Genomic DNA, 27,495 nt, shown 5'->3' on the forward strand with positions numbered 1-27,495 from the left:
GGAGGTGATGGAATTCCAGTTGAGCTATTTCAAATCCTAAAAGATGATGCTATCTAAGTGCTGCACTCAATATGCCAGCAAATTTGGAAAACTCAACAGTGGCCACAGATTGGAAATATGTCAGTTTTCATTCCAGTCCCAAAGAAAGGCAATGTTCAAACTACCGCACAATTGCACTTATTTCACATGCTAGCAAGGTCATGCTCAAAATCCTCCAAGCTAGGCTTCAACAGTATGTGAACTGAGAACTTACAGATGTACAAGTTGAATTTAGAAAAGGCAGAGGGATCAGAGATCAAATTGCCAACATCCAATGGATCCTGGAGAAAGCAAGAGAGTTTCAGAAAAACATCTGCTTCTGCTTCATTGACTATGCTAAAGCTTTTGACTGTGCGGATCACAACAAACTGTGGAAAATTCTTAAAGAGATGGGAATATCAGACCACCTTACCTGAGAAACCCGTATGCAGGTCAAGAAGCAACAGTTAGAACCAGACATAGAACAATGGACTGGTTCAAAATTGGGAAAGGAGTGCGTCAAGGCTGTATATTGTCACTATGCTTATTTAAATTCTGTGCAGAATACATCAGGAGAAATGCTGAGCTGGTTGAAGCACAAACTAGAATCAAGATTGCTGGGAGAAATATCAATAACTTCAGATATGCAGATGACACCACCCTTACGGCAGAAAGCGAAGAGGAGGAACTAAAGAACCTTTTGATGAAAGTGAAAGAAGAGAGTGAAAAAGCTGGCTTAAAACTCAACATTCAAAAAACTAAGATCATGGCATTCAGTCCCATCACTTCATCGCAAATAGTGGGGAAACAATGGAAACAGTGACAGAATTTATTTTGAGGGGCTCCAAAATCACGGCAGATGGTGACTGCAGCCATAAAATTAAAAGATGCTTGCTCCTTGGAAGAAAAGCTACAACAAACCTAGACAGTGTACTTTTCTCTGTTTTATAAAGCAGAGACATTACTTTGCCAACAAAGGTCCATGTAGTCAAAGCTATGGTTTTTCCAGTAGTCATATATGGATGTGAGAGTTGGACCATAAAGAAGGCTTTCTAACTGTGGTGTTGGAGAAGACTCTTGAGAGGCCCTTGGACAGTAAGGAGATCCAACCAGTCCATCCTAAAGGAAATCAGTCCTAAATATTCATTGGAAGGACTGAAACTGAAGCTTCAATACTTTGGCCACCTGATGCAAGACCCAACTCACTAGAAGACCCTGATGCTGTGAAAGATAGAAGGCGGGGGAAAGAGGGACGACAACGGACAGATGGCATCACCAACCCAGTGGACATGAGTTTGAGCAAGCTGTGGCAGACAGTGAACGACAGAGAATCCTGGGGTGCCGCAGTCCATGGGGTAGCAAAGCGATGTACATGACTGAGTGACTGAAGAACAGCAACAGCTCCCCACCTCATAGATTTGTCATGAGAATTAAATGAAGCAGTGCATTAAAGCACGCATGCTTTGCAAGTGTCTTGTGTAGGGGCTGGCTACCTACAGTCTCAGGGCAAGACACCTGTTTTGTAAATAAAGTTTTATTAGAACACAGCCATCCCCCTGCACTTCCTGTTGTCTGTGGCTGCTTCAACAATGTAACAGTTGAGTCCAGTAGTTGCAACAGAGACCATATGGCCCACAAGCCTGAAATGATTACTCACTGGCCCTGTAAGAAAAAGTTGGCCAACCTCTGATTCAAAACATAAAATCCAACTAAGTGAAGTTTCACATCTAAAAAAAAAATTTCCTAACACAAATGATCTCACTTACCCTTTATTTAGTACTTTATACCCTGTGACTGAATATTGAGAACACAGTACATATGTTGTTGTTGTTTCTGAATACCCTTTCACCTCAAATACTTTTTTGGAGCCTTCTTATGCCAGAACATACATGCCAATACAAATGTCTCCTAGCCTCGCAAACCCAGCCCAGTAATAGTAAGAAATTCCCCCACACATGTATTTTCTCCCATCAAAATAAGACTAAAGCTAAGTCTTGTAAGTTCCGTCTTTTCTGTGACATTTGGAGAGAGAGCGAGAAGAAAGCGCAGCCTTGGACTTAGCAGTGGGTAGCTTGCAGCTCTCCTTAACTAGGGAAGAGGCATCTTGACTTCAGTACTGTTGCCCAGAAGCTTTCCAGATTCAAACGACTCCTCTCCACTCTGAGGGTGCCCGAACGCGCTAACCTGGATGCTGTAACGTTGCTCTTTTCATGCCAGTTAGTGAAGTCCAAGATCTCAGCCATTCCAGCACAGATTTCCCTGGAGGCAGAATAATAAGTTTGCATTGTCTCCGCTGGGCAACGTGCCCCAACTCAGGAACTGTGTGACATTTCGATCCCGTATGGAGCATCAGTTCAGTTCAGCTCAGTTCAGTCGCTCAGTCGTGTCCAACTCTTTGCAACCCCATGAATCGCAGCACGCCAGGCCTCCCTGTCCATCACCAACTCCCGGGGTTCACTCAGACTCGCATCTATTGAGTCAGTGATGCCATCCAGCCATCTCATCCTCCGTTGTCCCCTTCTCCTCCTGCCCCCAATCCCTCCCAGCATCAGAGTCTTTTCCAATGAGTCAACTCTTCGCATGAGGTGGCCAAAGTATTGGAGTTTCAGCTTTAGCATCAGTCCTTCCAAAGAACAAGAAGATCCATTCCTTCCAAAGGTCCAGGACTGATCTCCTTTAGAATGGACTGGCTGGAGCTCCTTGCAGTCCAAGGGACTCTCAAGAGTCTTTTCCAACACCACAGTTCAAAAGCATCAATTCTTCGGTGCTCAGCTTTCTTCAAAGTCCAACTCTCACATCCATACATGACCACTGGGAAAACCATAGCCTTGACTAGACGGACCTTAATTGGCAAAGTAATATCTCTGCTTTTGAATATGCTCTCTAGGTTGGTCATAACTTTTCTTCCAAGGAGTAAGCGTCTTTTAATTTCATGGCTGCAATCACCATCTGCAGTGATTTTGGAGCCCAAAAAATAAAGTCTGACACTGTTTCCACTGTTTCCCCATCTATTTCCCATGAAGTGATGGGACTGGATGCCATGATCTTCGTTTTCTGAATGTTGAGCTTTAAGCCAACTTTTTTGCTCTCCTCTTTCACTTTCATCAAGAGGCTTTTTAGTTCCTCTTCACTTTCTGCCATAAGGGTGGTGTCATCTCCATATCTGAGGTTATTGATATTTCTCCCAGCAATCTTGATTCCAGCTTCTGTTTCTTCCAGTCCAGCATTTCTCATGATGTACTCTGCATATAAGTTTAATAAGCAGGGTGACAATATACAGCCTTGACGTACTCCTTTTCCTATTTGGAACCAGTCTGTTCTTCCATGTGCAGTTCTAACTGTTGCTTCCTGACCTGCATCCGGATTTCTCAAAAGGCAGGTCAGGTGGTCTAGTCACCACTTAAGCCTGCACAGACCTCGTAAAAACCATTTCCTGTGGGCTGGGTCAGAGCTCCGCTGACAGTCCTGTCACCTGGGTGTCGGCTCCTGAGAACTAGGTTTGGCATCTGTTTCTGGCATGGGTTTCAGTGTCTTTTTTATTATTCAGTTATTTTTGGCTGTGCCGGGTCCTCCTTGCTGTGTGGGCTTTTCTCTAGTTGCGGCAAGCGAGGGCCGCTCTGTAGTTGGAGCTTGTCATTGCGACAGGCCCCAGGGCGCAGCTGCAGTAGCTGTGGCAGTGTGCTCAGTAGTTGCAGCTCCCAGGTTTTAGAGCACAGGCTCAGTAGTTGCGGCACACAGGCTTAGTTTTTCTGCAGCACGTGGGATCTTCGCGGACCAGGAATCAAATGGGTGTCTCCTGCACTGGCAGGTGTATTCTCCACCACTGAGCCACCAGGGAAGCCCCAGGATCATCTTTTTTTTTAATAGGGAAAATAAAATCATTTAAAGTTCGGAGAACTTGAGTGACAGCTAAGTTTCTCAGTGCTGAGAAGCATGACCAAGAATAAAGTGAAACACCATTATAAATAATCCAGCAGGACTAGGAAATTTATAGACTCAGTGTTTTGATGATCATCAAATGTTAGATCTGGAAAGGCCCTTACACATAGCCCCATCCCACTCCTCCTTTTAATAAATCGGAAAACTGAGAAACAGATGTCAGCTGACTTCATTGATTCATACAAAACCACAAAATGACTTAGCTGCAAAGCCTGGTCCCCTAATTCAATCCAGTTATCTTTTTTACTCCCTCGCATTCTGTCTGTGGATCTGAGATAAGGCCCATGACAATGATCAGAAGATCCTTTCACATAGACACAATAGCTTACATGATAAATTCATTTTCTTAAAAAAAATGTAAATAGGTGTATTCAATAATTACTGCTTAGCCAAATCCTTCTGCCTTTTGTATCTGAAATGTTGATGGTCTGACACACAGGATTTGGCAACTTTTGTGAATGTTACATCTGGCAATTTTTAAGACCTTACTTCATTCCTGAGCATATTGCCAGTATTTCAGAAATGAAACTCTGCTAGTACACTTGATGTTTTCTGTCAGCACTGGATGCAGTTTCTAATTAGATAGCACGTGTCAAAATGAACCCCTTCAAAAATGCTAGTGTAACACATTAACCAGCATTTTTTTTTTAAAGTATCAGCCAGTATTCACAGAGAAATAAGGTGGGTTCTTGCCTTGTTGCTTGAAGCAGTGGTGAAGATACAAGGAAGTGGCCAGAATGCGTCACTGAATCAATAAGCAAGAGTTATAAAGTTTAATATGATTCCTGCAACTTGATGCTGAACCTTGGATGTTTTCCAAGGCTTTTAACTTCCTGAGAATCAGCCAGTTTTCCCCCCAAAACATTGACTTGAGGCAGTCTGTGTGCCTTTTATCTTAATATATTCGTTCCCCTTTTTAAAGTTTCCATCTGAAAAAGTGCTGAAGAAATATCTTCCTGCTCTGCCAGCAGGTTAGACCGTATTTTGTTTCCATATGTAAAATAGCTAACAAATTAAACATATGTCATATTACTTCCTCAACTCATCTTAGAACACACTACAGACAAGGCTTTGAAAATACATTCGTGGAGAGGGTTTGGGCTGCTCTTGATTCTAACCCTTGTCATAATTATTTTACTCCCTGCCATCTCTCCGATCATGTTTACTTTTTAAAACAAATTTATTTACTTACTTTTGGCTGCACTGGATCTTTGTTGTGGCACACGGGCTTGGTTGCTCCTCGGCGTGTGTGATCTTCCCAGACCAGGGATCAAACCCCTGCCCTCCTGCCTTGGCAGGCGGATTCTTAACCACTGGACCACCAGGGAAGTCCTGTGTTTGCCTTTTAAAAGGCAAAACAGCTATGGCTAGACTTTACTCTGGGTACATGGACCATCCTATGGTCATCCTGTAAAGTAATACAAAATAGTGGAACTGAATTCTGAGTTTTTTGGTTGTTTTGTTTTATTAAGAGTATAGATCAGTCCGTCTAGTCAAGGCTATGGTTTTTCCTGTGGTCATGTATGGATGTGAGAGTTGGACTGTGAAGAAGGCTGAGTGCCGAAGAATTGATGCTTTTGAACTGTGGTGTTGGAGAAGACTCTTGAGAGTCCCCTGGACTGCAAGGAGATCCAACCAGTCCATTCTGAAGGAGATCAGTCCTGGGATTTCTTGGGAAGGAATGATGCTAAAGCTGAAGCTCCAGTACTTTGGACACCTCATGCGAAGAGTTGACTCATTGGAAAAGACTCTGATGCTGGGAGAGATTGGGGGCAGGAAGAGAAGGGGACGATGGAGGATGAGATGGCTGGATGGCATCACGGACTCGATGGGCATGAGTCTGAGTGAACTCCGGGAGTTGGTGATGGACAGGGAGGCCTGGCGTGCTGCGATTCATGGGGTCGCAAAGAGTCGGACACGACTGAGTGACTGAACTGAACTGAACTGATAGATCAGTCATGGTGGTCACATCATTCCTAGTTTACGATCCCAGTCCTAGTTTCTGTCTTGACCATTCAGTAAAGGAATCCTTCTCGGGTTGTATGTTTTTAATGATGTCAGACAAATGTTTTCCCCCTGTGTTTTTTTTTTTTTAATGGATAAGGCTTATTTGCTCTGGCATTTCCTACCTCTTCTAGAACCTTTGGAACATGATTAATTTTAGGGTAGCCAGCTCTGGGGGTAACTGAATTATAACAAAAATCCTGTGTAAAATGACTGTAATTTTCTCTTGAGTTTCTTAAAATGGATTGCACTTTCTATCATCCGAAAGAGAAGTACTTGAACAGAGTTTAAACTCATTCTCATCTCCGGGTCGGTATAGTTTTACCTTTAAATGGAAAGACCCCATACCCTAAGAATTAGGTGTTTTATGGTCTCATTTAAATTGTTTGTTGCCTCTTATGTTTGTTAGGTTCCTGCTTTAAGAGTCCGTATTTCGTTTCAGTTACCACTTCTGTTCTGCAGTGGGTTGAAAACTGGTAACCAAGTTGGGTAGAGTTTAGTTAGATAGGAAGAAGTACTCTAAATTAAGGTCCTTAAAGGCTTTTCCATAAGCCCTCATGTCACATCTCTTTTGGTTGCTCAGAGGCCTTTATTTCACTGCCTTTTTTGGGGGCTACATTTCAGAGAGATCAGAAATTATCAATTACTCTGCAGCCTGAATTTTGTCAGATGTAAGAATGAATTTTAAAAATGAAGAGTGAATGAATTTAGAGGTGGCCAATTTTTATTTGTAATTTCCAGTTTTTAAAAATCGCATCTTTTCCTTACCACAAGTCAGATGTCATTTATTTTCAAGAGTCATTCAGAACGATAAAATTGGATACAATGGTGAGGCTAATTATTTCAATGTTTGAAGACAGCCCAGTGCTTTTTTTGTCATCTGTGGTTTCGAGACCTCCTCTGAGAAACTACCGGTTGGCAAGCCCTCCTTTGCGCCGTCACAAATTAAATCATGGCCATTGTATTTGTCATCCTTGCCCTATTTCCTGTTTAAAAAAATAAAACGCTCAGGATTGACATTTGTCTTAACTCTTGATGCCCTTTGCTTCCTGTTTTCTGCCATTTTCCCGTAGAAAAGAGTTATAAAAACTGAAGTTTGGGGAGGAAGAGATCTAATATTGATCAAATACTGTCTAACCAAATATCGGTCAGATCAATCCTGATTTTTTTTTTCAAGAGTTGCAACTTTAACATCTATTCCATGTCAGTCTCTAAAAGAACTGTTCTTAGGGGAAAAGTTGCCTGTTAACAGAGCCGGGGAGAGGGAGAGAGAGTGTGTGTGTAAAATTTTACGTCAGTGTTTTTAAATGTTGCTTGACCCTGGGGTATTAACTCTGAATGGTGTTATGAACAGTAAAACCCTGATAGTTTCCTGGATTAGACCTATTAGAGTTGTTTAGATAACACACTTTGAATGACTTCCTCTCAGGAAACATTGAAACTGGAAATGTTAACCAGGCACGCATACCCAAGCACTTAGGACAGAACACGCTGTTTCTTTTGCTATTAAAAAAAAAAATCTTAAAGAAATTATGCAAATAAATCACATGTGTAGAAACCAGAGGAGATTGTTTGGCTCAGCTGCCAAAGGAAAAACACTTATTTATGATCTCCTTCCTCTGTCACTGACAGTGACCACAAGATCGGTCAGTATGCTAGTCTCCTAATACTTACAGAGCTAATTGCCAGTGTGAACGGTGACATCAGAGTTGGAAGCTTGGAATCACAGATTGTGTGCACATATGTTACGTATTTTTTTATGTATGGCAGTAGGAGTAACTTCCTTTAGAAGTACAGACATACAGGAATCTGTAGACAAAACTGTTGCGTGCGCCTGGAGCATGACATTTATTGAAGACGGTTTTGATCTGTTTAATCTGTGTGAATTCTGCCTCACAAAGCATGTGGACATTCTCTTTCAGTTTCATTTGGTGTGCGGTACTCACCAGATCTATGATTTTTTTCATCCTGGAAGGTGTATGTTTATAAAGGTAAATAAGGAAAAATAGTACCAAAGTTACTGACTCTGGAAGCTAGAAAGAGATGTTTCTTCTTATTCCCTCATGTTTGAGAAGCACTGTTGGCTCCCTGTTCCCTGGAAACAGTTTGTTGTATGAGTGAACACGTGTGTGTGTGTGTGTGTGTGTGTGTCTCAAATCTCATGAGAATGCTTTCTCTCAACATTCCTGTCTCCAACCTGATCTAAATGGATGGACTGCCAAGTTTTTATTTTGCCAAGTTCCAATAAAAAGGAAGTACAGCACTGCCTCTGAGCTTGTTGGAGACGAGTTTATCCTAAAACAGTGTATTATGAATCATTTCAATATGTTCACTTCCTTTGGGATGTAACTGTAATGATATTTCAGGCCCTATTCTGACATTAAGTTTTATTCCGGGATAACACATTCAAAAAAAATTTGAGCAGTTCTTTGGTACAGAAGGAAAGATAATGCTTAGAGATAGTGGTTTGGGCTTGAAAGCAGTAGTGCATGAAAACAGAAAACAACCTGAAAATACAGAGACGTGAAAGGCAATGTGAAACAATTATAAAAATTAAAACTTTTAAGAATTATTGTTAATAAAAGTAATAACAGTTGTTACTGAGAGCGTACCACTGTGGGAAGTTGTTTACCTACAGTAATTAAGCTTGAGAAGTCGCTGATGGTGTTCTCATTTTCCAGATGAGGAAGCTGAGACTCAGAAAGGTAAAACACAGGACTTCCCTGGTGGTCCAGTGTGTCCAATGTTAAGAATTTGCCTTCCGGTGCAAGGGATCTGGGTTCAATCCCTGAATGGAAAGCTGAGATCCCACATGCCACATGACACCTAAGCCCAAGTGCCACAGCTGGAGAGCCCAAGCACCACAACGAAGATCCAGCACAGCCAAAAATAATAAATAAATAAAACAAAATGGCAAAACTTTTTCTAAGGTTACTTAACAGTAAACAGGATTCAAACTCATGTTGTAGCTTAGTTGTTAGTATTGTACCATTGATAGTATGGTACCAATTAATTTCCTAAGGCTGAGTGAAGTTGCTCAGTCGTGTCCAACTCTTTGTGACCCCATGGACTGTAGCCTACCAGGCTCCTCCATCCATGGAGTTTTCCAGGCAAGAGTACTGGAGTGGGTTGCCATTGCCTTCCTAAGGCTGTGGTTCATTTATTCATCACCAGGGATCAGCAGACTTTTTCTGTAAAGGGACAAAGAGTGAATAGTTTGGAGTTTGCAGGCCGTACAGTCTCTGTTGCAGCTACTCAACATTGCCAGTGGAGCATGAAGGCAGCCACAGACCATGCAGAAACAAATGGGCGTAGCAGTGTCCTAATAAAACTTTATTTGTAAAATCAGGTGGAAACTGTCAAGATCATAAAGAAACAAGGCAAGTTCAAGAAATTCACATAACAGAGAACTGGGTGCAATATGGTATCCTGGTTTGATCTGGAAACAGAAAAAGGACCTTTGTTGAAAAATTCAGTGAAATCCAAATAAAGCTTATAATGTAGTTAATAGACTATACCAATGTTCATTTCTTAGTTTGATAATGTGCCATGGTTTTATAAGATGTTAATAGAAGACGCTAGGTGAAGTGTATACAGGTACTCTCTGTACTATCTTTGCAACTATCCTACAAATCTGAAAGTATTCCAAATAAAAGTTAAATTTTATTTATTTGTTATTGATTTAAACTCCTAAACTAACTCCAATATAGAGAAGTCCATGTGAATGCTGAGACCAAAAATAAACACAGTTAAGTTGAGGTCTTGTCAAAAAATAATTATAAAACTTATCTGAGTCCCCTAAAATGGATCTTAAACCTTTGGAGCCTGAACTCCTGTTAAAAGCAATATTCTTCTGCCATTTATGTGCTGATAAATGCCTCCTCCAGAATAATTCCTGGCCAGAGACAACAGAACTGTCTGGTTTTTTATAGCACTGCTGTTAATTGGCTTTTGCCCAAGGTTAAAATTATGTAAAGATGACCTGGAATGAGTAAGAAATTATTTACAAGGATTCTTACTACTTAGTTCTCCAAGAACATAATGATTACTACCCATTAAGCAATATGCTTAAGTCACTTTACCCAAGATGCTTTGGTAACATACAAGAAAAAAATCCATCTCAGGCTTAATGTAAGCCTGATACTAAACATGATAAAGATAAAATAGAACCATAGGCTAATCTCACCTGTGACTGATATTGGGTCGGCCAAAAAGTTCGTTGGTGTTTTCCATAAGATGCAATGGAAATCCCAACAAAGTTTTTGGCCGGCCCAGTACCTCACACATAGACCACATGCTGTTTAGGAGAATCTTGCAGTATACTTTTAAGTGCACCATGATCACGCAGAGATTATTTCAGGCACGTAGGGTTGCTTTGGGGCTTCCCTGGTGGCTCAGCTGGTAAAGAATCCACCTGCAATGGAGACCTGGGTTCGATCCCTGGGTTGGGAAGATCCCCTGGAGGAGGGCATGGCAACCCACCCTAGTATTCTTGTCTGGAGAATCCCCATGGACAGAGGAGCCTGGCGGGCTACAGTCCATGGGGTCGCAAAGAGTCGGATGCAACTAAACGACTAAGCACAGCACAGGGTTGTTTTAATATCTGGAAATATACTGTTATATTATAAAATCCATACATCAAAATTTAAAATAAACACATGACTATCTTATTGGATACAGAAACAGCGTTTGGTAAAAAATAAAATTTAATTTCATTGTAGAAACTTTTAGAAAGCTAGAATTGGAAAGACAAATCAGTAATAATGATTTTTTTAAATATCCATTTCAAACGGACAGATTTTTTCATAGTTGATGTTAAAACACAAGTGATATTCACATTTAAATCTGAAATGACACTCTTACCACCACCACTCTGTTATGAGAAGAAAGGATGAAAACTTTAAAAATGAAACAAAAAATTTTTGTTTGCATAAAAAACAATCACCTAGGAATCCCAAGAAAATGAACTGGGAAAACTATTACAATAAGATTACTGGACACAGAATATCAACAAAGCATATTTAACAACACAAATGAACAGTAATATTCAGGGACTGATAACAAAGGCAGACTTAAATACCAATGAGGGAAATAAAAGATCTGAGTACATGATGAGAGTTTTCATGTGACTTTGGAAATATGACTATCATGATGTTACTTCTTATCAAAAAAGCACCATGTAGATGTGCTTCCAATAAAATTACCAATGCAAACCATGGACAGGATGATACTAAGGTTTGTGGCGGGTGGGAGGCTCCCCTGGTGGCTCTAATGCAGGAGACAGATTCAGTCTTTGGTCCTGGAGGACCCTACCTGCTGCAGAACAGCTGAGCCCAAGTGCCACAACTACCGAGCCTGTGCTCTAGAGCCATGTGCCCTAGAGGCCATGCTCTGCAGCAAGAGAAGCCACAGCAATGAGAAGCCTGTGCACCAGAACTAGAGTTTAGCCCCTGCTCGCCGATACTAGGGGGGAAAAGCCCGCGCACAGTGAAAACTCAGCACAGCCAAAAATAAAGTTCATCTGGAGAAATAGATTAATATCTAAAAAAATATCTAAAATTTCCTACTGTCATATTTTCTTTGAAGTTTTTATTTTGAAATAACTTCTGTCTTAAAGAATTGTTGCAGGAGTAATATAAGATCTCCCTAACCACTTTCGATTCACCAGCTCTTAGCATTTTGCACACTTGTTTTGTCATTCTGTATGCCCACATATATACATATATATGTATAACTGACACTTTTCTGAACCATTCAAGAATGAATTGTATATGTTATGCCCTTTGCCCCTTAGTAGTCAGTGTATATTTCTGAAGAATAAGGGTATTTTTTAATATAAGCACAGTGCATTGATAACAGTACTTTTATTTAGTCTATATTCTGACTTTGCCAAGTGTCCCAATATAGGACTTTATAGCATTCTTTCTTTGAGTACAGAATTCACTCCAGAATCATGTGTTACATTTACTTTTCATTTTGTTCTTTCACTTTAATCTGGAACAGTTCAACTTTTCTTCGTTTTTCATCACATGGATGTTTTTTAAGAATACACACTAGATATTTTACAGAATATTTCTCATTTGGAGTTTGTCTGATATTTGCTCATGATTAGATTCCATTAATGAATGCCCTTGTAGTTGGAATGTTACGTGAATGAGGTTCTGACTCTCTCAGGGAATCACACCCACAGGTATGTGATGGAAATACACTTCTTTTGGGTGAGTTTAGATTTTATCACTTGTTTCTACCCTCTACAATTACTTTTCCTCCTCTGGCAATTAATAAGCTTCTGGACAAAGACATTTTAAGATCTTGCCCATTACCATTTCTTTAATCAAACTTCCATAAATTCAGTAACTATTAATGATTCTAGCATATAATCTTTACTGTAATAAGTACAAAATTATAATTTTTCCAGTCCCACCACTTCTCCACATTTGTCAGGTTTTCCCCCACTCATTTTTTTCATTCATTCATCTTTTTGTTAACAATATGGACCAATGGGGGCTAATTCAGGCCTGTATCCTTCTGACAGGATCCCATCATCTTAAGGGCATTTCTTTACTTCCCAGCACAACAGAACATTCCCAGCTCATCTTTTATCTTTCTTACGCTAGCCTTGGAATCAGTCACTTATTCCAGGAGCCCTGGTTCCTTTTAATGAGGAATGGTGATAGTGGGAGTCTTTGCTTGTTTTCTGTTTGAAAGGACAAAGCTGACTAATGTGTGTTTGTGTGTGTGTCTTCTTAAAATTATGAGTTCATACTAAAGCCTTCAATTCCAGTCCAACTCCATGAAATTCTTTCTTGCTTTTCTCAATTCCATACTTCTGTCTCCCCTGCCACAGTGAAAACTCCCAAACTATGGACACATTTACTCATTTGTTGAATCCTACAACACATGTAAAGTTGTTTCAGATTTGCTGTCCCTATAGCTCTATGCAAAATAAATCTACTAAAAAGAACACAATCTTGGTCGGTCTTTTGTTTTCCCAACACCCTCTTCCGACAAGAAGACTCTACACATGGACACCAGATGGTCAACACCGAAATCAAATAGATTATGTTCTCTGCAAGCCAAAGATGGAGAAGCTCTATACTGTCAGAAAAAACAAGACCAGGAGCTGACTGTGGCTCAGATCATGAACTCCTTATTGCCAAATTCAGACTGAAATTGAAGAAAGTAGGGAAAACCACTAGACCATTCAGGTATGACCTAAATCAAATCCCTTATGATTATACAGTGGAAGTGAGAAATAGATTTAAGGGACTAGATCTGATAGAGTGCCTGATGAACTATGGACGGAGGTTCGTGACATTGTATAGGAGACAGGGATCAAGACCATCCCCAAGAAAAAGAAATGCAAAAAGGCAAAAAGGCTGTCTGAGGAGGCCTTACAAATAGCTGTGGAAAGAAGAGAAGCGAAAAGCAAAGGAGAAAAGGAAAGATATAAGCATCTGAATGCAGAGTTCCAAAGAATAGCAAGGAGAGATAAGAAAGCCTTCCTCAGCGATCAATGCAAAGAAATAGAGGAAAACAACAGAATAGGAAAGACTAGAGATCTCTTCAAGAAAATGAGAGACACCAAGGGAACATTTCATGCAAAGATGGGCTCGATAAAGGACAGAAATGGTATGGACCTAACAGAAGCAGAAGATATTAATAAGAGGTGGCAAGAATACAGAGAAGAACTGTACAAAAAAGATCTTCACGACCCAGATAATCACGATGGTGTGATCACTCACCTAGAGCCAGACATCCTGGAATGTGAAGTCAGGTGGGCCTTAGAAAGCATCACTACAAACAAAGCTAGTGGATGTGATGGAATCCCAGTTGAGCTATTTCAAATCCTAAAAGATGATGCTGTGAAAGTGCTGCACTCAATATGCCAGCAAATTTGGAAAACTCAGCAGTGGCCACAGGACTGGAAAAGGTCAGTTTTCATTCCAATCCCATAGAAAGGCAATGCCAAAGAATGCTCAAACTGCCGCACAATTGCACTCATCTCACATGCTAGTGAAGTAATGCTCAAAATTCTCCAAGCCAGGCTTCAGCAATACATGAACCATGAACTTCCAGATGTTCAAGATGGTTTTAGAAAAGGCAGAGGAACCAGAGATCAAATTGCCAACATCCACTGGATCATGGAAAAAGCAAGAGAGTTCCAGAAAAACATCTATTTCTGCTTTATTGACTGTGCCAAAGCCTTTGACTGTGTGGATCACAATAAACTGTGGAAAATTCTGAAAGAGATGGGGATACCAGACCACCTGACCTGCCTCTTGAGAAATCTGTATGCAGGTCAGGAAGCAACAGTTAGAACTGGACATGGAACAGACTGGTTCCAAGTAGGAAAAGGAGTACGTCAAGGCTGTATATTATCACCCTGCTTATTTAACTTCTATGCACAGTACATCATGAGAAACACTGGGCTGGAAGAAGCACAGGCTGGAATCAAGATTGCTGGGACGATGCATGATACTGGATGCTAGGGGCTGGTGCACTGAGACGACCCAGAGGGATGGTACGGGGAGGGGGATTCAGGATGGGGAACACGTGTATACCTGTGGCGGATTCATGTTGATGTATGACAAAACCAATACAATATTGTAATTAACCTCCAATTAAAATAAATAAATTTTTATTTTTAAATAATAAAAAAAAAGATTGCCAGGAGAAATATCAATAACCTCAGATATGCAGATGACACCACTCTTATGGCAGAAAGTGAAGAGGAACTAAAAAGCTTCTTGATGACGGTGAAAGAGGAGAGTGAAAAAGTTGGCTGAAAGCTCAACATTCAGAAAACGAAGATCATGGCATCTGGTCCCATCACTTCATGGCAAATAGATGGGGAAACAGTGGCTGACTTTATTTTGGGAGGTTCCAAAATCACTGCAGATAGTGATTGCAGCCATGAAATTAAAAGACACTCCTTAGAAGGAAAGTTGTGACCAACCTAGATAGCGTATTGAAAAGCAGAGACGTTACTTTGCCAACAAAGGTCTGTCTAGTCAAGGCTATGGTTTTTCCAGTAGTCATGTATGGTTGTGAGAGTTGGACTGAAGAAAGCTGAGCACTGAAGAATTGATGCTTTTGAACTGTGGTGTTGGAGAAGACTCTTGAGAGTCCCTTGGACTGCAAGATGATCCAACCATTCCATTCTAAAGGAGATCAGTCCTGGGTGTTCATTGGAAGGACTGATGCTAAAGCTGAAACTCCAATACTTTGGCCACCTCATGCAAAGAGTTGACTCATTGGAAAAGACCCTGGTGCTGGGAGGGATTGGGGGCAGGAGGGGAAGGGGACAACAGAGGATGAGATGGCTGGATGGCATCACTGACTCAATGGATGTGAGTCTGAGTGAACTCCGGGAGTTAGTGATGGACAGGGAGGCCTGGCGTGCTGTGATTCATGGGGTCTTGAAGAGTCGGACACGACTGAGAGACTGAACTGAACTATATAGTCAGTGTTCCACAGGCACTTTGATTATTTCTCTGTCTCCAGTACTACTAGTTTATTCATTTGAAATGCAGTTGAGTTCATCTGTTTCCATTTGCATTCAGTTTTTGTTTAATTTCTTGTTAATTTTATTATTTTTATTTTTACTATGTAGACCATTAGCCCACTTTCTAACAGTTGAAACTCTCTAGCATGGTTTCCTCCCCGAGGTGTCACTTGCCCTCATGTCCCTTCCCCCAGGTTCCTCACTCCCCTCCCTCCTTGAAGTAACCAGTTTCATTGTTTTCTGGTTAATTTTTCTTATGTTGCTTTATAAAAGGCAGAAATACATGTATACTAACTTTTCCTTCTTTCTTAAACAAGATGGTGGTATACCTTATACATTAAACTTCGTCTATTCTGGAAGTCATTCCATACCAATTCATTTAACTAACAGTCCTCTTTCTTTCTCACATAGTATCAGTTCATGTGTGTACCACAGTTTATTCAATCAGTTGTTGATGTTTGGGCATTTAAATCGATTCCAATATTTTACGAATACAAATAATGCTATAATCAATAACCTTGAACATGTGTACTTTCATACTGTTGGAGAAATATCTTTGGGGTAAATTCCTAAAAGTAGCATTGCTGAGTGGAAGGATAAATGCATGAATAGTTTGGTTAAATATTGCTGAAGTCCCTGCCCCTGGGCTTGTACTATGTTGCATTTCCACCAGCTATGAACTAGAGTGCCTATTTCCCCATAGCTTTACCAACTGAGTGCAGTGTCAAGCTTCTGAATATTTATCAGTATTCTAGGTAAGAAATGGTATCTCAGTGTAATTGTAGTTGACATTTCTCTGGTTGTGAGAGAAGCTGAACAGCTTTTCATAGATGTATGCATCTTTTTAGTGGGCTGATTTTTCACGACATTTCTGTTTTTCTGGAGGGTTTGGGGTCATTTTTAAAGAGCTGCTTATGTATTAGGGATATTAGTTCCTTTTCTGTGATATACACTGGAAATATTTTCTCTCAGTCTGTTACTTGACTTTTGACTTTGATTCTCTTTTCCCTGTCTATCCAAAAACTTTGAGTTTTTGGAATAACCACAAGTGAGGGCTATTGTTTATCAGATCTCAAAATGTATGATAAGGATATAGAAATTAAAACAACATTGTTATGATGTGAAAATAGGCAGAAAGGTCATTAGGAAAAAATATCTGTATGCATTTGGATGTATGTGTTTTATAAATTTAATATATGATAAATGTGGCACTTCAAATTTGAGATGAAAGGGATGGTTATTTGGAAATGTACTGGACACTAAGCTAGCTATTTAAAAAATTAAAGCCCTATCTTAAATAATCCAAAGAAATTTTATGTAAATAAGATAAATATTTAATAAATGAAACCATCAAAATAGCAGAAGAAAATATTGGTTAATGATATCAGCATTTCTCAACCTCAGCAATCGTGAAAATTGGACTGGATGAATCTTTGCTGTGGGGGCTGTCCTGTGCCTTGTAAGCATTTTTAGCACCATTCTTCGTCTCTGCCCACTAGATGTAAACAACACCGTCACAGTCACGGCAATCTGGAACGTCAGGACACCCAGGGAGGTGGGAAGGGGACAGAAGCACAGCTCAATGGGAACCGCTGATCTGCATCTACTCAGCAAGAAGGAGCATAACACCAAGAATGAACTCTCAAAGGAAATCTTTTAAAATGTTTGCTACATTAAAAAACAAAACAACTAATACTTAAGCCATAGAATTGAAATTCAGGCAACATATTAGGAAATATATAGCATAAACGACATTCACCTTGCATAAAAAGCTGTCAGTAAGATGACCATCACAGGGCTTCCATGGTGGTCCAGGGGTTAAGAGTCCGTCTGCCGAAGTAGGGGACACAGGTTCATCCCTGGTCCGGGAAGAGAAGTGTGCCTTGGAACAGCTAAGCCTGGTCCACCACAACTGCTAAGCCCAAATGTCTCAATTACTGGAGCCCATGCTCCAGCAACAAAAGAAGCCACCAAAACAAGGAGCCCAAGCACCACAACGAAGAGTAGCCCCTGCTCACTGCAACTAGAGAAAGCCCAGGCACAGCAGCCAAGACCCAGTGCAACCATGAATAGATATATAAATCTTAAAAAGAAAAGACAACCATCACAATAGAAAAAATGGGTCAGGGACACAAGAAGACAGTTCACAAAAGAAAAGCTCTAAATAGCCTGATAAATATCAAAAAATCTTTACAAGCATAAATAAATGCAGGTTGCATGCATTACCTTTAATACTGGTAAGCATTAGTCAGCATGCATATGGGGAAACAACCTCATAAAGTAGAAATATGAGTATGTAACACTTCTGATTTAGCACACACACACACATAATACACCTGAAGTATTGGGCTGGCCAAAAAGTTCATTTGGGTTTTTCATTACATCTTACAGAAAAACCTGAACAAACTTTTTGGCCAACCCAATACAGTGGGCAACACATATTAGACCTTTCAAATATATATACACAGCTTTGTTCATGCATTCTGTTTCTGAGACTTTATCCTAAGGAAATAAAGTGTAAAATGTTTGCAGTACTATTTATAATTGTTAAAAATTGGGAAATCCCATCTGCCTAACAGTAGGGAATTGGTCAAATAAATTAAGGCATAACCATATATAATGGAATATGTTAGGTCAGTATTAATATTAATGGAGTATATGCACAGGAAAATAGACAAATTACAGTGAGAAGCAGAGCAATAAAATTGTATATGTATTAATATATATCCCTGAGATAGATTAATATACTTGTTTCTTTTTGTAGAAAAGTAATTTAAATTTTTGAGTTTGAGTGGTACAATAAGCATAGTAATATTAGTTTTGCTTAAAACATCACTCAAGAATTTTTAATTTTTATATTAAAATAGAGTTGATTAACAATTTTGTGTTACTTTTAAGTGTACAGCAAAGTGATTAAGTTGTACATATACATGCTATCTCTTTTTTAAGTTCTTTTCCCACATAGGTTATTGCAGAACATTGAGCTGAGTTCCCTGTGCCGTATAGTAGGTCCTTGTTGGTTACCCATGTTCAACACAGCAGTGTACACGTCAGTCTGAACCTCCCGACTGACCGACCCCTCACCCCCAGCCCTTCCCTGCTGGTAACCATAAGTTATTTCTTTAAGTCTGTTTCTGTGTTATAAATAAGTTCATTTGTGTCAGCTTTTTTTTAGATTCCACATATAAGCAATATCATATGATAATTTGTCTTTGCTTAATTCACTTAGAATGATAACTTCCAAGTCTATCCATGTTGCTATAAATGGCATTATTTCATTCCATTTAATGGCTAAGTAGTATTCCAATGTATATATGAACCAGTGTTTGGGGGGATTTTTTAGCCTATGGTTGTTCAGCAGTTAGGTGTGACTTTGGTGTTTCATAAGAAGTTGTACTCACATCCTTCTACTCTGCCATCTTTTCTTTCTGTTTTTATAAAATTGTTAACGAGTTATCTTTAGTGACTGGTCAGGTTATAGAATTTGCTCATTTTTATATCTGTATTTTCTAATAATTCTTCCAGTGAATGTGAGTAGTTTGTATAATAAAAGAATAGGAGAAATGAGACATTTCTCAAATCCTTTGTCCCAACTTTAGAAAATTTAATAAAATTAGCAAAACTTTAAAGGTAAAAAAGTAGTAGAATTTTAATACTTTAAAAGGTATTTTCTACTTTTTCTACCTATTTTCTACCTATTAGTATTCATGGAATTCATGGAAGTATTTGTATAATTGAAAAAGATACAGTGATAAAATTAAGGTCTCAAAATAATTATCTACATGGTAGAATACATAGGAAAAGAAACTAGAAAGATGTTTATCAGACCATTAACCATAGTCATCAGGCTCGTGGCTGTTATTTTCTTTTTATGTTTTTCTTCTGTATTTCTCAAAATTTTACTAAGGAATACAAAGTACCTTGTTCTTCAGGAAAAAAAGTTTTTAAAAACTTTTTAATAGTCTAAAAACTCACATCATCCTGTTATTGTTAACCACAATAGAGAAATGGAGTGTCTAAATTTAGTATTAAAAAAACAGCATTTTCCTTTGTGCCCGCACACCTGTGTCTTAATATCAAGTTTTCTACTTCTCCGTGTGAATAAGCTAAGGAAAACCCTGAAATTTTATTTATCCTATTGTAGGTTGCTTCGGGTGAATGCCATGAAGACACCGAAGTTTACAACATCACCCTGTGTACAGGGGATGAACTCACTCTAATGGGCCAGGCAGAAATCCTTTATGCAAAGACTTTCAAGGAGAAGTCACGACTCAACACCATCTTCAAAAAGATTGGGAAACTCAATTCCATCAGCAAGCTGGGAAAAGGCAAAATGCCCTGCCTCATTTGCATGAATCACCGGACCAACGAGAGCATCAGCCTCCCGTTCCAGTGCAAGGGCAGGTTTAGCACCCGAAGCCCCCTGGAGCTTCAAATGCAGGAGGGCGAGCACACCATCCGCAACATCGTGGAGAAAACCAGGCTCCCTGTGAACGTGACTGTGCCCAGCCCACCACCCAGAAACCCGTACGACCTCCACTTCATCCGCGAGGGGCACCGCTACAAGTTTGTGAACATCCAGACCAAGACAGTGGTGGTCTGTTGTGTGCTGCGGAACAACAAGATCCTCCCCATGCACTTCCCTTTGCACTTGACCGTGCCCAAGTTTAGCCTCCCGGAACACCTGGTCAAGGGAGAGGGATGGCCCGAAACCCTAGTCCATCACTGGCTGGGTATCTGCCAAGAACAGTTCGACATCGATGAGTATTCACGGGCAGTCCGCGACGTGAAAACCGACTGGAACGAGGACTGTAAGAGCCCCAAGAAGGGCCGGTGCGCCGGCCACAACCACATGCCCAATTCCCTTAGCTATGCTCGCGATGAGCTCACCCAGTCCTTCCACCGGCTCTCGGTCTGTGTGTATGGCAACAATCTCCATGGCAACAGCGAGGTGAACCTCCACGGCTGCAGGGACCTGGGGGGAGAGTGGGCCCCCTTTCCTCACGACATCCTACCGTATCAGGACTCGGGGGACAGCGGGAGCGACTACCTTTTCCCAGAAGCTGGTGAAGAATCTGCCAGCATGGCAGGGAAGTCTGAACTTCCTTATGAAGAGCTGTGGCTGGAGGAAGGCAAGCCCAGCCATCAGCCTCTCACTCGCTCCCTGAGCGAGAAGAGCAGATGCGACCAGTTTCGAGGTTCTGTCCGGTCCAAGTGTGCAACCTCTCCCCTTCCTGTGCCCGGAGCGCTGGGTGCAGCAGTGAAATCTGCAGAGATCGCCCTACCTCCGCCTCCAGTGCCTCCCAAATCCGAAGCTGTAAGTCCTTTCTGTTTTGGGGGTGATGGGCCAGTTCTGTCTCTCTGCTCAGTCCTCTGCTAATTTACTTTCTTTCTTAAAGAAAGGAAAACTCCCCAATGCAAGGTGATCAGAATGAGCAATTTGCTGAATTTGGAGTGAAATAGAAATACTTGGTAGATTTTTTTTTTACCAGTTGGGAGTTGGAATTTTACTTTATGTTTGATGAGAAATGTGTGTATGTGTGTGTTGCTCAGTCATGTCTGATTCTTTGCGACCCCATGGACTGTATAGCCCACCAGGCTCCTCTGTCCATGGGATTTCCCAGGCAAAAATACTGGAGTGGGTTGCCACTTCCTCTTCCAGGGGAATATTCCCAAGAAACTCAAGAGAATTTTATTAGGAGAGGTTTAAACGTGCTGCCTGGAGTACAGATAATAGGGAGGAGAGGGCAGAAGGCTGAGCAGAGAAAAGATATGAACTTGGTAACAGGTATGGAATGATGACGCCCTGAGCTCCAGCCGTCAGTAGCAGCAGATGGCAGGGAGAAGTGAGCTGCTTGGGAACATTTCAGAGATGCAACTGGCAGTATTACTGACAAATTGGGCGTGAGTAGTGAAGGAGAGAAATCAGGAGACACTCTGAGATGTGTAGCCTGAGCAGCAGAGTGGGTATTAGCACCACTTAGACTGAAGGAATAGATTTATTTGGTGGGGGAGAAGGATCAAGAGTCGTCTGTCAGCATCATTTGTAACTCTCTCTTCAAAGTTACATTGAGATCAGAGTGTCATGGATGTACTCACACACACACATTGAGATCTGAGCATCATGGGTATGCTCATGCATACACATTGAGATCAAAGCATCATGGGTGTGCTCACACACACGCATTGAGATCAAAGCATCATGGGTGTGCTCACATACATGCATTGAGATCAGAGCATCATGAATGTGCACACACACTGACATCAGAGCATCATGGGTGTGCTCACGCACACGCATTGAAATCAGAGCGTCTTGAGTGTCCTCACCCACACTCATTGAGCTCAGAGCAGAAGCAGGCCCAACGTGGTTTTGTTCACCACCTCAAACACAGCTCACTCAGAACTTGAGAAGGCATCTGTCAAATTGTGATGGAAAAAGATATATAGGAGAGGAGAAAGGGCCTCTGTTTTGACCATGTTTTTGACTGACAGGCACTCTGAACCTTGCCTCACTTTTTTCTATCATGAATTTCATTATATCTGAAGGGGAAAAGTGCTCAAGGCATTAGATATAATTCTGTTCATTTATTTGATAGTATCTATGGCAGTGGTTTCCTTTTTTTCTTTATCTAGCAAAATCTTTCTTTTATAAAGGAAAACTTATATGAATCACAATAAATAGAAGAATTACAGTCAAAACCCATATGCCTGAAGGACAGATTGGAGGGCTGGGGTTCTCCCCATAGTCCTGTCCACTCTGCTCCCACCAGGTGGCCTCAGGGCACCTCTCTGGAAGCACTGGGCTGTGCAAAGCGTTGCTTCAAACCGTGGAGTTATTGGGCCACATACTACACATGCTAGAAGCATCACCATCAGTAACCCCAGAAATAATGATTTTGGACTCCAGTAGCTTTCCCTTTTGGAGAAGGCAGTGGCAGCCCACTCCAGTACTCTCGCCTGGAAAATCCCATGGACGGAGAAGCCTGGTAGGCTGCAGTCCATGGGGTCGCTGAGAGTCGGGCACGACTGAACAACTTCACTTTCACTTTTCACTTTCATGCATTGGAGAAGGAAATGGCAACACACTCCAGTGTTCTTGCCTGGAGAATCTCAAGGACGGGGAGCCTGATGGGCTGCCGTCTATGGGGTCGCACAGAGTCGGACACGACTGAAGCGACTTAGCAGCAGCAGCAGCAGCTTTCCCTTTTGTAGGGAAGGTAACAGGTGAAAAGAGAGGACAACTATGGAGGTTAAAATGTGGGAGGTCATGCAGAGGAGAGTTCAGAGAAGAACAGTTTCTGGTTGGGCAGGAGAAGCCTTCATGGAGATCATGGCATTTCAGATGAGCTGAGGGTGTACATGTGAATGGGAAGAGCAGAGAGATGAGAAGGAAGGGTGTTCCAGACAGAATGACCTGAGCAGAGGCAGGGGCAGATGAGAAAAATGCAGTTCTGCTGAGCAGGCAAAGTAGGGCTGAAGAGGGGGCGGTGAAGGGCAATGGCAGCCACAAGGCCGGGCCAGGTCACAGATGGCCCTGGACACCAGGTAGCACTTTGTGCCAGAGCTGTCCAGGCAGAGCCCTCACCGCTGCAAAGCTTTCCCAAGAGAAGACCCACCTCCAGCTGTTTGCTCAGGACATCAAAACTCTCCAGAAATTGCAGGTCTGCACGTTCCCCTCCTCTTTACAATCTTCCAGGGTCACTCAGCAATAATCAATCTGCCTGCCAATGCAGAAGACACAGTAGACTCGAGTTCGATCCCGGGGTCAAGAAGATCCCCTGGAGGAGAAAATACCAACCCATTCCAGTATTCTTGCCTGGAAAATTCCATGGACAGAGGACCCTGACAGGCTACAGCCGATAGGGTCTCAAAGAGTCGGACATGACTAGCACACACGTACTAAGGCACAAGCCCAGAGATCCCTGTACCCAGAAGTGGGTGTGGAATATTTGGGGGACTTCTTGGTGGAGTCAGAGTCCTTGGTTCTTTTACTCATGTCAGATGGTGTTCCTCAAAAAAACAGATCAGAGGTAAGGGGAGATAAGTAAGAGGAGAAGTGCTCTTAGCAAGTACTTTAGGCAGTTACAGGACTGGCTCAGCCCAGCTATATATTTGATGTTGCTTGAAGCTAGAGTCTTTCTCTTCAACGGGACCGTGACCACATGAACTTTTCCTGTAGAACTCTGCTCCCACCTGGCACATAATGGGGAGTCCTGTTTGTTGACTGACTGGTTGACTCATCCAATATGGTCACACCCAGTTATTTATGTAACCAAATCTTGAGGTAGGAAACTGGCGATGCTTGTTTTCACTGTGGCTAATGGAAGATGAGTAAGAGCATAAATATTAAGAGGCCCTATCTTGACCTTGGTGCTAAAAGAAAAATGTTAAGAGTTAAATTTGGGACTGAAAGCAAATCTCACAGCAGAATGAAACATGTGGTACTCCAGTCTAAGCTGTAATTTCTTATGGCACAAGAGAACCTTCTTAGAACATATTCAGTGTTTATAGAATGCTCCAATCATAAAGACTTTTTATAAACACCTGAAATTACTTTGTTTTCCTTTTTTTAAGAATCAGGCATTTCGAATGAAGTCATATATTTTATTGGTTCTGTGGCCATGAAACAAGTTTTCCAGTTTCAGGACATGCGTGGGATCCAGAGAATGTCATGACTGTTAGATGTGGTTTCAACTTGTCGTTTTCAAAAGAGATCTTTAATGGCGCATAAATTCAAGTGCTCCCACACAATTAAATAAAACTCCTTTGGATAGTGACAGTGGGGTGGGTCCAGGAAGAGAGATGGGCCATGTGTCTCACAGCTATCCTTCCAATAATTAAAGATGGTAATAAGCTTTGCTGTGAGGCCATTTTCAAGTAAGGCGTTATCTGGGAAAGTGACAAATCCCATCAGGTCTTCAGGAACAGAAGACACTGGAGTAACAGAACAGAGTCAAAGAAGGCATATCTTTCTTATAAAAAGAAACAAAGCTGGTAATTGGTGAATGAATTCTTCTTGGCAACAGTCCATGGCCTGGTCTTATTAGGATCTACAGGGACAATGGCTCACTGCAGGGTGTGTGAGCCTGTGCCTTTTCTTCTGTTCTTCACCACCTGCTTCAGGGTCCTTTGTTGTTTAGTCACTATGTCCGACTCTTGCGACCCCATGGACTGTAGCCCACCAGGCTTCTCTGTCCATGGAATTCTCCAGGAAGAAATACTGGAGTGTGTTGCCATTTCCTTCTCCAGGGGATTTTCCCAACCCAAGTCTCTTGCGTTGATGGTAGAGTTTTTACCAACTGAGCCACCAGGGAAGCCCCCTGAGTTATAGCAAATATCTGGGCTATTTCTCCTCATTTTGACGGTCTTTGTTTCTGTAAAAAATTCTGAAAAAGATTTTCTCCTTCAACAGTAACACTTGCTGTGTTTCCAACAGTGAGCTGCAGTTCCATCATCATCCAAGTTAATGCTTGACCATCTTCCTGCCCATATTCTGCAATGGAAAACTAGGCTGTGGGGCCAAAGAGAAAATCCTCAGTGTGTGTGTGTGGGGGTGGGGGTGGGGGAATCAGTTTAGCCCCGTTAATATACTTTGTACTTGATGTGGCTACTTTGAATTATGCTCTAGTCCAGCAGTTCCCAACCTTTTTGATACCAGGGACTGGATTTCATGGAGAACAATTTTCCCACAGACCGGGGCTGGTTTCTCTTTCACCCACCGCTCCCCTGCTGTACAGCCAGATTCCTGCTCTAGCCTGTATCTTTGTAATGATCGTCAAATACAGAGGTTTTTCTCTTTAAGTGATCCATGGCCTGTGGGTTAGAGACCCTTGTAATCTTTATAATGATTGTTGAATACAAAGGTTTTCTTCTTTAAGCACAAAATCCTGCGGCTTATCTTTCCCAAGAATAAGAGTCTTTTCCCTTCCCTAACTGGAACATCCGAGGAGCCAACTGGAACCGATGTTCCTAACTGGAACATCCTGGAGCTTCTGGTTCCAGGCACAGAAGAGATGCGGCCACTTCTGTCCTTTCAGATTGCTACAGACAAGCCCAAGCTGGGGGCCTGCCCAGCTCACTGAGGGGTGACATTTTCATTTTTTAAAATTGTGCCAAGTGCCCTCAAATCAGAATGACCTGCCAGTTCCACTTAAGTGGGTTATCCTTAATTGGTTCCTATGTTCTAAACATATCCTCTTATTTCATAACATTGTGGCCCTCATTCCATTATTTTAATTTTCTGACTGTTGGCTGATAATGTCTAAAGTATTTACCCAGATACACTCTATAAAGTGACAGTCTTCAAGAGCTGTCTTTTTTTAAACCTCTTTGGAAGATGCCATTTTGGAGAGCAATGATGAGAAAGCTTGACACTGCTTGAAATTCTAGAAATAGAATGTTTGACTCTCAGACTATTCTGGTTTATCTGATGAATCACAAATCAGTATCAAAACTACAGAATTACAACTTGTCTCTAGCTACCTGTGCAATAGTATCAAACCTGAGGACCCCAGAACCCAGGGGTTAATTAACATCCTCTTCCTGTCTTTAGTAGTAGGAGAAAAAGAAAAAGTGCATTCACTCTTGGTTGGATGTTAACATTACAGTGATTCCTAAGATTCATGAAAGGAAAATCCTAAAAGGAGCTCTAGGTTATAAACCACTTGTTTAAAACAAGTTTTACTGCAGTATGGATGGAGAATTCGTTAACCATTGGGATGGCCCCCTTGACATACGAGAGGCAGGATATGAGGATCGAGTCATAAGATGGATTGGTAGCATACATCCACTGTTACAAGATTTAAGTTCATTGTAAATAAAGTTCCTGTAATAGAGCACACTGTTACTGATGCTTGAGGAAAATAAGACAAAGGATGAATTTAATCCAGATTCCACACTGGACTGAGTTCAGTAGGTGCTTGAAAAGACTGACTGGCTGCACAGAGGTGATTTGGAGCACCTGAATCTGCTTCAAACAGGCTGAGCACCTGGATGAGAAGGTGGAAGGAGACACCAAGGGCCCTGAGTCTTCATTTCCCCTCCCAGTGGGATTTCACCAGAAGCAGAGTGATCTGCCATGCTGTGTGGTAGATGTTAGAGGCACAACACGTCACATTTAAGAGCACACGTAGCTTTTCATCCTCCCCCTGCCCCTTAGTGTTTCATACCTTGGGCACAATGTTTCACTTCCTGAGTAAGGCCCTGCAAGACTTAATAATGACATCTTCATTGCATTATTGTATTGTGCAAAGTACTTGGCAGTATTCCCTGGCATGTGGTAAGTATTCAGTAAATAGTAGCAATACCTCGACAGGAGATGAATTCTTTTTTTAGGGTCAGATAGAAAATAAGTTTTTGGAGGTTATTTTCCCCTGTCCTTCCTTACCTAAGGTGTAAAGGCGCCCCAGAGAGTCATGGAAACTGATGGGGACAAGGACATCTACCTCCACAGCCAGGGCAGCAGAGAGTCCTGGCACCCAGACAGGGTACAGTCATCCCTGCCTTCCCAAAGTGCCTGTGAGTTTCATTTTCCTAGTTTTTTAAGATATCCCAGGAACTTAACTGGGTTTAAAAGTAACAAAACCTTTTCATCTGAGTTTTAAAATTCTGCTTGATAAGCTATATGTTACAGTTATCTAGCTGTGGAGCCAAAATTGTAATTGTCATAAACCAAGAACTACAGAAATGCTCGGCAACCTATGGACCCCAATAATATGTAATCCTTTCATGGGGGATCTGGGGACTTTGTAGAACTAGAGAGTATCTATAAAAATGCCACATGTGGTTCCAAGGCTCCAAATGCACATCAAGAAACTCAAATTCCTAGTAAAACCTCTGTAGAAATATTAAAGCTGAGAAGTTGCCTTGGCTGATTTCATTAGGCATGGGTAGGGCTGGGTCATGGTGTTACCAGATGTCACAGCAGGATGTGGCCACCCTACAGAATGAGGGCCCTCACACAACTACCTAAATTAAGGGGGAAACCCTAAAATATATTGTTTAAAAGCTGAGAGAAGTGATTTTCA

General features: G+C 41.4%; 1 protein-coding gene across 2 annotated transcripts in view; it reads left to right on the plus strand.

Moving 5' to 3' along the window:
* GAREM1 (GRB2 associated regulator of MAPK1 subtype 1) overlaps positions 1–27,495 on the plus strand; it is a 232,954-nt gene that overhangs the window by 187,190 nt on the left and 18,269 nt on the right. For both annotated transcript variants that reach the window (XM_052660476.1, XM_052660477.1), the window contains exon 4: positions 19,614–20,786. In XM_052660476.1, the coding sequence (XP_052516436.1) occupies positions 19,614–20,786 (1,173 nt within the window). The remainder of the gene's footprint in view (positions 1–19,613; positions 20,787–27,495) is intronic.

The sequence above is a fragment of the Budorcas taxicolor genome, chromosome 22 (assembly GCF_023091745.1).
Source record: "Budorcas taxicolor isolate Tak-1 chromosome 22, Takin1.1, whole genome shotgun sequence".
Taxonomy (NCBI): Eukaryota; Metazoa; Chordata; class Mammalia; order Artiodactyla; family Bovidae; genus Budorcas; species Budorcas taxicolor.